Source organism: Portunus trituberculatus, chromosome 27, assembly GCF_017591435.1.
Source record: "Portunus trituberculatus isolate SZX2019 chromosome 27, ASM1759143v1, whole genome shotgun sequence".
NCBI lineage: Eukaryota > Metazoa > Arthropoda > Malacostraca > Decapoda > Portunidae > Portunus > Portunus trituberculatus.
In genome coordinates this window covers 6,860,801-6,870,800 of record NC_059281.1, presented here as the reverse complement: position 1 = coordinate 6,870,800, position 10,000 = coordinate 6,860,801, and the positions used below count along the sequence as shown (strand labels likewise).

Here is a 10,000-nt window from a genome sequence, read left to right as displayed (position 1 = left end):
TTTCATTTAACATTTTTTACGCACACCTAAAATAACAAAATATCTAATTGTATTATTATTATTATTATTATCATTATTATTATTATTATTATTATTATTATTATTATTATTATTATTATTATTATTATTATTATTATTATTATTATTTTTTTATTATTATTATTATTATTATTATTATTATTATTATTATTATTATTATTATTATTATTATTATTATTATTATTATTATTATTATTATTATTATTATTATTATTATTATTATTATTATTATTATTATTATTATTATTATGATTAATAATATTATTATCATTATTCAATCCTTTTTATTTGTCTCTGACACTTTCAATAAAATTTGTTTACTTTTTTCAGCATTGAAATAAATCTGCGTGATATATTTTTCAACATTCATACATCAGCGATTCTTAATTTTGTTGGGTTCATGGTTCAAAAAATAAATATTTGTATTATTATTAATTATTCATGAAATGACATGAAAGTCCGCGACTCTGAATTCCTCTGACGATGTATACATTCCGTGACACACACACACACACACACACACACACACACACACACTAATGCAAACAGACAGCTAATGCACGCACACACTCACCTTACCTCACCCTTAAAACCATAACACACACACACACACACACACACATCAGCCAGCAGGCCAGCGAAGAGCCAAATTCCGCCATGAATACGTGAACAGCCAAAACGAGACTTCGAGACCCGCTCTGAACCACTCTTAAGTTCAGATCACAGAGTTAATACGTTTCAGTTCCCAGTTGGCGGCCATTCCCAGGAACCCACGCCGTAAAATGTTCTGTAATCGTGAGAAGCAGCTACGGTTCGGCGCGGTTCGGATGGAGGTTCGTGCTAGTTCGGTATCTTGAGTCGGAGCTTCGAATTTCCCATTTTTTTTTTTTGCTTTTCATTATTTTTTATTACTCACCCGTAACCAGAGACCGCAGCGAGACAGACACCCTTTCTCTGCCATTCTTTGCCACCCACACCCATTAAAACTGCCACGCACATTCCTTCTCTCTCATTACTTTTTCTTTTTTCATATTCACTCATTCACTTTCTTAATTTTTGTATGATTTTCAAGTGGTACACGTTTTGTATTGCTCAATTTTGTGATCAGTTATTTATTTTCAGTTGCTACACACACACAGACATACACACTCTCTCCCTCTCTCTCTCTCTCTCTCTCTCTCTCTCTCTCTCTCTCTCTCTCTCTCTCTACTTAATTATCTATATGTATTGCTATTTTTTCTGAATGTTATTTTTAGCGGTACAGTTCTTCAGTTTATCTTCAAGTTTATTTTTAGTTTATCATTTCTTGTCTTTTACCAGGTTTTCTTTTTTTTCTTCTCTCTCGTTTTCTTTGATTAAGTCTTTGATCTGCTTATTTTTCTTTCTTTTTTGTTACTTCATCATTACAATTTTTCTCTTTGAGGGTCTCGCTTTTTCATTTTTGCCTTTTTCATTTAATTCTTTTCAGCTTTTTTTTCTTTTATATTTTTCATGTTTTTTTATTCTGTTTTTCTTTTGAGTAACTCTTTTTCAACTTTTGTGATGCATCTTATTTTTTTTTTCATTTCTATATATTTAATTTAATCTTTTCATCTATTTTCATATAATAATCTCATGTATTTTCTTGGTAATTTATTCGTTTTCTTTTCCTATACTTTTCTTTTCATCTGTGCTTTTCCCTACTTTCCACTGATTAGGTTTTTCATTTTTTTTTTCGTCTTTTCTTGGCTTCTTTCACTTTTCTCCTTCTTTATCTCGTTTGATGCACATGAAAGGCGCAATATTGTTGGGATGCACGTCTGTTTGGAAGGCTCAGGTGAGTCTTGGGGGACCAGCCACGCTAATTAAAGGTGCAACAGGTAAAATAAATCGACAAAAAATTACCACCACCATCACCACCACCAGTTCTATCACTTAGTAACACTCAACCACTATCATCACCATCATCACCACCACTGATACTAATACTCAGGTTCCTTCATCACTTCTCTTCCCTCTTTCATTGGATTTTTCACGTTTTTTCTTGTAAATACTGAAAATGTTCCGTTTTCTTTTACCACGAGAGAGGTTTTGCTACATTTTTTATTTCTTTTTCTCTTTCTTGATTTTTTTCCAACTAAATTTCACTTGTTAGAGTTAAAAGTCTTGCTGGATATTTTCCTTCACTTTCAATTTCATGTTTCCTACCACGTATTTCTCTCTCTCTCTCTCTCTCTCTCTCTCTCTCTCTCTCTCTCTCTCTCTCTCTCTCTCTCTCTCTCTCTCTCTCTCTCTCTCTCTCAGGTTCAAGTAACAGCTAGTCTAGGCCACCGTGGTAAGCACACTGACAGATGTGTGTGTGTGTGTGTGTGTGTGTGTGTGTGTGTGTGCATATGGGTAAAAGACAGGTGTGCTTATTCAATCAAACCCCCCATGGTCACACACACACACACACACACACACACACACACACACACACACACACACACACACACACACACACACACACACACACACACACACACACTTGCTGATAAGTAATGAGGATAATCTTCAATAATTATCCTTCACAGGTGTGCAAACACATACACACACACACACACACACACACACAGAGAGAGAGAGAGAGAGAGAGAGAGAGAGAGAGAGAGAGAGAGAGAGAGAGAGAGAGAGAGAGAGAGAGAGAGAGAGAAACAATTTACATATAAAACAGAGAGGAAAATAGATAGGAAGATAGATAAATAGACAAATAGATAGATAGAAAGATAGATAAAGCAAACAGAGGTAGATGTTAATTAGATGGAAAGGTGAGAGAAATTTGTATATATCATCACCTGTATGCCACACGTGCACTGTAGACGTTCAATGTTCAGAAAAATGAATACTTGACGTGATAAATTCCTCACAACGTTCAAAGGGGAAGGTCATAATTTCAGTACACTATAAAATTGATACGATAACCTTGCCCTCATTTTCATAGCCAGAACCTCGTGAACTGCTACTACTACTACTACTACTACTACTACTACTACTACTACTACTACTACTATTACTACTACTACCACTACTATTTCTTCTTCTCACTCCTTTTAAATGTTGTTAAATATATGTTTCCTTGTGAATAAAGACTATCTACTGCTTCAATAATTAAGCTAATACACCCAAAAAAAGAATGTACCTCTCTCTCTCTCTCTCTCTCTCTCTCTCTCTCTCTCTCTCTCTCTCTGGCGAAACAAAACAAATACATCACAATAAGCATTCGTCGTGTCGCCAACTCCTAACTTCCTTCAATTTGCAAAGGAGGTTTCATTAACTTAAAAGCACTCCTGCAAACACGTCCCTCTCCCTCTCTGTCTCGCTGCCTCTGTCTCCCTCACTTTGCCTCAGCTACCCCTTGAACCACTACCAAAGAAAACTGGGTTGTATAAGAGAAAACGTGGCTTCTCTCTCTCTCTCTCTCTCTCTCTCTCTCTCTCTCTCTCTCTCTCTCTCTCTCTCTCTGTTGTATTTGAAATGACGACTGCGCCGAGAGAGAGAGAGAGAGAGAGAGAGAGAGACTTTTGGCCAACCATCACTACTTTAATGACCTTCACCAGCCTCCAAACACACACACACACACACACACACACACACACACACACACACAGACACGCTATTAACCAAAACTCAGGTGTGAAGGAAGATTCGTGAGTCAGGCTCATTAACTCTACAACCCACCTGTAGAACTCTCTCTCTCTCTCTCTCTCTCTCTCTCTCTCTCTCTCTCTCTATGGAGTTTATTTATTTTTAATGGATTCTATTTGTGTTCATTGCTAGTAAGTCGATATAAAAATTCCCGTTTTCTTTCCTAAAGGTGAGATTGTGGTAGGTCTTGTTATGGGAGGGGAGGGGAAGGAGGAAGACATGGGGAGACGAGTTGGGGGGCGAGAGAGCAAGGAGGTGGTGGTGGAGGGGGAGGATGATGGGGGAGTTGGGTTCTAAATGTCTTTGTGTATCTCTCTCTCTCTCTCTCTCTCTCTCTCTCTCTCTCTCTCTCTCTCTCTCTCTCTCTCTCTGTATTCTTTTCAATCTTTTTTGTTATGCCTTTCTCCTCATTGTTTCTTTTTTTTTTTTATTTTGTTCTATTCATTATTACATGTATCTTGTTTTGTTTTTTTCCAGTCTTTTTCATTTCTTTTCTTCTTAATGTTGTGTCTTAGTGTTTATTCATATATCTATTTTTTGGAAGTCTTTATTTTTTTCTGTCTATCTACTTTTGTCCTGTCTTGTTGCCAAAAAAAAGGGAAAAAGTCGTCTGTTTTTCTGTCTGTCTTTCTTCCTGTCACTTCTGTCTATATTCCACCTGTCTACCTGTCTCTGTGTCTAATTTCGTCCATCTGTAAGTTAACATTAGCCATAAGACAATTAGAAAACAAAGGTTAAAAAAAGAAAGAACCTGCAGAAGAAGACAAGGAGAGAAAAAAAGGACCTGTTTGAAGGAAAGACAAAAGATTAAACCGTGACCTCTTTTTGACCTTATTTTGGGGGAAACCTGAGAAAAAAGATTGGGGAGACGCTGACCACTTCTGAGTTAATGGGTGAGGAAAAGGAGGAAGAGGAGGAAGAGGAGGGAAGAAGAGGGAGGAGCTGCTAGTGACCTCCCTCCTCTTCCCCCACTAACCTCTTCTCCTCCCCATCACACTCCCCATGTCATCCCAATACGAGGTCACAGATTAGAGGGATCTCTCCTTGGATGAGCTTGGCTTGGTGTAGGCGTCGGGGCGTGCGTGGGTGTTGTGCGTGTGGGTATGAAAGGTCACCCACACGCATGTACACACACACGCACACATTCACATGAGCACGCCTGAGACCTGTGTGTACCCTAACTACAGAAAAAAAAGACATACACACGAAAAAGTACACATGGAAAGATACACACGTACATGTACACTCATGACTTACATACCAAATTAACCTATTGAGACTAAGTACCACACACACACACACACATAAACACTTAACCATCCCTCCCTTTCACACAAACACACATACACATTCCTACATTCACACACACACGCACCTCTTAACAACCCTCCTCTAATAATCCCCCCCGCCCCCCACGCCCAAGAGTACTCACCGAGGGATGGGCGCCCCCTCCATGTTCCGCCTTCACGTTGCCTAAATTCTTGTTGACTGGAACCAGGGGGCGGGATGCTGCATCTTTTCCATCTGCCGCATCTTCACCCTTCCCTGCCGCCGCTCCTGCTCCCCCAGTTGCTCCCGCCCCTGCAGTGGCTCCTGACGCAGCGGCCCCACTTGTGCTGGAGGTCGCACCCCCCGCCACGCCGCCCTTCGTCAGTGCAGTGGTGGAGTTCCTGCAAGAAGGGAAGAAGGAAGGAAGGATGCGTGAGTTGGTGTGTGCGACGAACAATTTGTGAAAGGAGAAAGTTGTTTTGTTGTTTTGTTTCGTGATAAGTGATAAGGTGATACGGTGTGTGTGTGTGTGTGTGTGTGTGTGTGTGTGTGTGTGTGTGTGTGTGTGTGTGTGTGTGTGTGTGTTCTGAGAGATAAGGACACCAAGTGGGACGTGGGGAGGAAGGGAGGAAGCAAGGCAAGAAAAAAAAAAACGGAGGAGAAAACGACGAGGAAGCAGGAGGTAAAGAGGAAAGGAAGAGCAGTGACTTCAAGGGAAAAAAAGAACGTTAGGGTGCAGGAAGAATGCGTTGATAAGGGAAAGATAACAGCAAGATGCGCAAGTGTTGGCTACGGAATGCAGGAAAGGAGCAGAGAAAATGTCAGAATGTTGATAAAAAGTAAATTAAAATGAGAAAAATAGATAGTCAGGGTGTCAGAGAATAATTGAAGGAAATGATACGAAAAGTTGCAGTAAAAACAAACTTTAAGAGCAGTGACAGTTAAAGATGATGTAAATTAAGAAGAAATCAGAGGAAATCAGAAGGTGTTTAGTGTGGTGATAATTACTTACTGGGAAATGGACATGGTGAAGATAGAAGATAAAGAATAGTGATAAGTATTACAATTAGTTAAAATATGTACATGTAAGAATAGATGTGTACTTTGTATGTGTACGTATGAAGTGTTATAGTGTACTTATCAAAATAAAGTAGGGCTATGCATGCGATAAAATGCACGTAAATGTATTAATATAAAATAAATTAAGTTAACTCAGAATCTGAAATTAGATAAACACACACACACACACACACACACAAAAAAAAAAAAAACAGTACCAAGGCAAAATAAAGAATTTAGCAATTTCCTTTGAAAGTAAATGAAAAAAAAAAGTTAAATGATTGTGAATAATTTACAAGTGTATATTTTCTTATGGTGACCAAAGAAGAAAATAAGGAAATATAAAACTTTACATTATTTTCAACACTTTCATTTTTCTCTCGTAAAACTTAAACGAATTCACGGCATATCTGAATGACATAAAAAAAAAAGTACATCAAAAGTCAACGAAAATAAGATAAACAACGAGCAACTTTTCTTTTATCACAGCAAACTTTCCTTCCTTTTTCTTTCACTATTATTTCCAGTCGAATGCGAAGGAACAGAGGTATATCGCAAAATAAAAAAAAAAAAATAAATAAATAAATAAAAACAAATACCTAACATTATACCCAGACAAATTTTCCTGTTTTCTTTTTCTCTTACATTTTCTATTTCTTTTCCTTCAGCGCTGTATTCCCTAGTGAGGATGGACAGGAGAGGCGGAGCGGTGAGAATAAGATTAGGTAAGGAAAGGGAAGGTTAGGTAAGGTAAGGTAAGGTTAGGTTAAGTTAGGTAAGGCAAGGTTAGTTAAGGTAAGGTCAGGTAAGGTTGGGTAAGATAAGGTTAGATTAAGTTAGGTAAGGTTAGGTAAGGTAAGGTTAGGTTAGGATAAGTTAGGTTAGGTAAAGTAAGATTGGTTAAGGTAAAAGAAAGGTAAGATAAGGTAATGTAAGGTGAGGTTAGGTTAGTTAGGTAAGATAAGGTCAGGTGAGGTGAGGTGAGGTGAAGTGAGGTGAGGTAGGAAATCTCGCTATTACAGGCAAACAGAAATTTATAAGATACTGCATCATGTCTGCCTCAACCTTTACTCTTCCTCCTCCCTCCTCCTCCTCCTCCTCCTCCTCCTCCTCCTCCTCCTCCTCCTCCTCCTCCTCCTCCTCTTCCTCCTCCTCCACATACTATTTCACTTTCACCTTTTCTCTTTTTTCTTCTTCCTCTTCCCCATTTTTATATCTCCTGTCTCTCCTCCTCCTCTCTTCCTTATCGTTCCTCTTTAAAGTCAATTCCATTCTTTTATCATTTCCTTGCCTGATTCCATCTTTGTTTTAGCTTCCTCCTCCTCCTCCTCCTCCTCCTCCTCCTCCTCCTCCTCCTCCTCCTCCTCCTCCTCCATGCAGTATGTCAGTTTTTTCCATACTGCATGGTACTTTTCCAAGCTATTTTCCATGCCAGCGAAAGCTGGAGGGAGTGGTTGGGAGGAGCCTTCTCCTGTACTGTCCTGTCTCTCTTATCTGTAGCCAGTTAGAAGTAGTTACCAAACAGCCTCGAAAGGACCAACAGGTATGTTGCTGTTTGGCTTTCCTTTGTATTCCTTTGTATTCCTCATCCTCCTTCTCCTCCTCCTCCTCCAGTGATACACACACTCTTCACAGGATTGTAACCAGATAGGTTTATCTGTCTTTCAAACTGTTCATCTGTTACTCATAAGTGTTGTTTTCTAACCCGTTTTTATTTTTACCTTTCAGCAGTGTTTTTATTTGACTCGTAAGTTTAGTAAATTGCCATTTATGCGTGTATAACCCTAAATTTCCAACCGTCACCACTACTCTTTCGTTGCTGTTTATTCCCAAGAGATTTGCGCTCCCTGCCGACCTGGTGCGCGTGACCTGACCTTAACCCTTAACTCGACCCTTTTCCTACCTGCGTTAATCCCTAAATTACTCGCATCTCAGTACAGTCATAGTTTTTCAGTGTCTTTGTTTTTGTATCGTTTTGTTTTGGGTTTTCACAATGCCTAAGGCCACCCGTTACACGTGTTCAGGCTGTGGAAATGCTTTCGTTCTTGAGCTGTTTCTTGAGCAAAATTGTCAACTTTGTTGTCTATTTTGCAACTCTCAGGCAAATGCATTGGCCGAAATCAAGGAACTGAAGGATGAAGTAGCGCGTCTGAAAGACGAACTACATGAGGTCAGGAAATTAGTGCAGGATGGTAAAGCCGTCAAAGTCGCTAATGTAAATCAGGAGGAGAGCAGGTTAGATGACTCAGCAGATATAGACGACGGCTTTCAAATTGTTAGGAACGGTAGAACGGCCAATGCTCAGACTACAGACAGCGCCACTGTGACATTACAAAATAGGTTTGCTGCGTTGCAAGAGGAGACTGAACCCGAACCGGATGTAATTCTGGTTGGGGATAGTCTTGTTAGCGGCCAGGGTAACGAGTTTTGTCGAGGCAAGCCAAATAGGAAACATAAATGTTATCCAGGCCGTAAGGTAGAGGATATCACGGAAAGAGTTGACTACTTAGTGGAAAACTCTACGGAGGACACATTATTCGTTACAGTTGTTGGCACGAATAACCTCCACCGTGACACTGCAACTGACATCGTAGATAGATATCGGGGCATGATGAGGGAATTTGCCGAAAGGAGACGCAAGGTAGCAGTGTGTGGCATCATTCCCCGATATGATGTCGGACCTGCCATGTTTAGAAAGATGTCAGTTGTAAATCGACAGGTAGAGGCGCTCACTAGGCAGGAAGGAATGTATTTCTTTGATTTGTGGCACCACTTCTGTTCGGACAAAACTTTGTATGCTCGTGATGGCTTACACCTTAACTGTGTGGGGAAAGCGAGGTTAGGTAGAGTTTTAGGTGAATGTTTAGCTGACATACCTCGCCCCCCAAAGATAGGACAAGGGAGCACAGCTGAGGAGGACACAGATAGAGTAGTCAGTGACGAGGTAGTTGCCAATGTAACTGACAACGACCAAACAGCTCCCGAAACAGAGGAACAACCTAGCGTAGATAGGCAGGAAGAGACAGGAGAGTCGTCATCGGTGCCAGTGACAAACGAGCAAGAAACACAAGAGGAGGATTTTCACTAAGCGAATCGCGTAACGGACCAGCTGAAAAGCATAAGAAAACCTTGAAAGGCCTAACCTTATTTTACACAAATGCTAGAAGTATAATTAAAAAGAGATGAACTCGTAGCATATGCAAGGTCGGAAAATCCTGATATAATAAGTATAACAGAGACATGGCTGAACACCTGTGATAAACACTTAATCTCCGAGGCTAACATTCCTGGCTACAATATGTTTATTAATTGTAGAATAAACAAAAGAGGAGGTGGAGTAATGATGTATATAAGAAATAGCATAAGTGCCATTGAAATCAATAAAGAAAACAGATCAGCCTACGAATCGGTATATGTCAAACTGAAAATAAATAAAAAACACATAATAGTCGCGACTATATACCGCCCTCCTAAAATGACGCCTGATAATGACGAAATATTATATAACGAAATTGAAACAATACTGAAAACAAAACGTCCATTATATGTGGAGATTTTAACCTACCACACATTAACTGGAAAATTTTAACATCCGATAACGAGGGATCCAGATTACTCAACGTGGTGAGAAAGTTATACCTTTCTCAATTTGTAAGAGAACCCACACTAGACAATAACATCTTAGATATCATATTAGCCTCAGACGCTGATTTGATAAATACCTGTGAAGTGGGTGAAGTTTTAGCTAACAGCGATCATAAAATTATACGATGTAATATTAACTGCGAGGTAGACATAAAAGAAAACGCACTTTTAGTCCCAAACTATAAGAAAGGTAACACGCTAAGACTTAAATTAGAATTACAAAGAATTAATTGGCAAACAGTCTTCGCAAACAAAGACATGGAGCAGATGTGTTCAGCCTTTACTAACATTCTCCTTGAAACAGAAAGTAAATGGATTCCACAAG

At 39.2% G+C, this 10,000-nt stretch overlaps 1 protein-coding gene across 17 annotated transcripts in view; it reads right to left on the bottom strand.

The window, feature by feature from the left end:
- Positions 1–10,000, bottom strand: part of LOC123509487 (synaptotagmin-7-like) — a 406,995-nt gene that overhangs the window by 89,661 nt on the left and 307,334 nt on the right. For all 17 annotated transcript variants that reach the window (XM_045263784.1, XM_045263785.1, XM_045263786.1 and 14 more), the window contains one exon: positions 5,135–5,372. In XM_045263784.1, the coding sequence (XP_045119719.1) occupies positions 5,135–5,372 (238 nt within the window). The remainder of the gene's footprint in view (positions 1–5,134; positions 5,373–10,000) is intronic.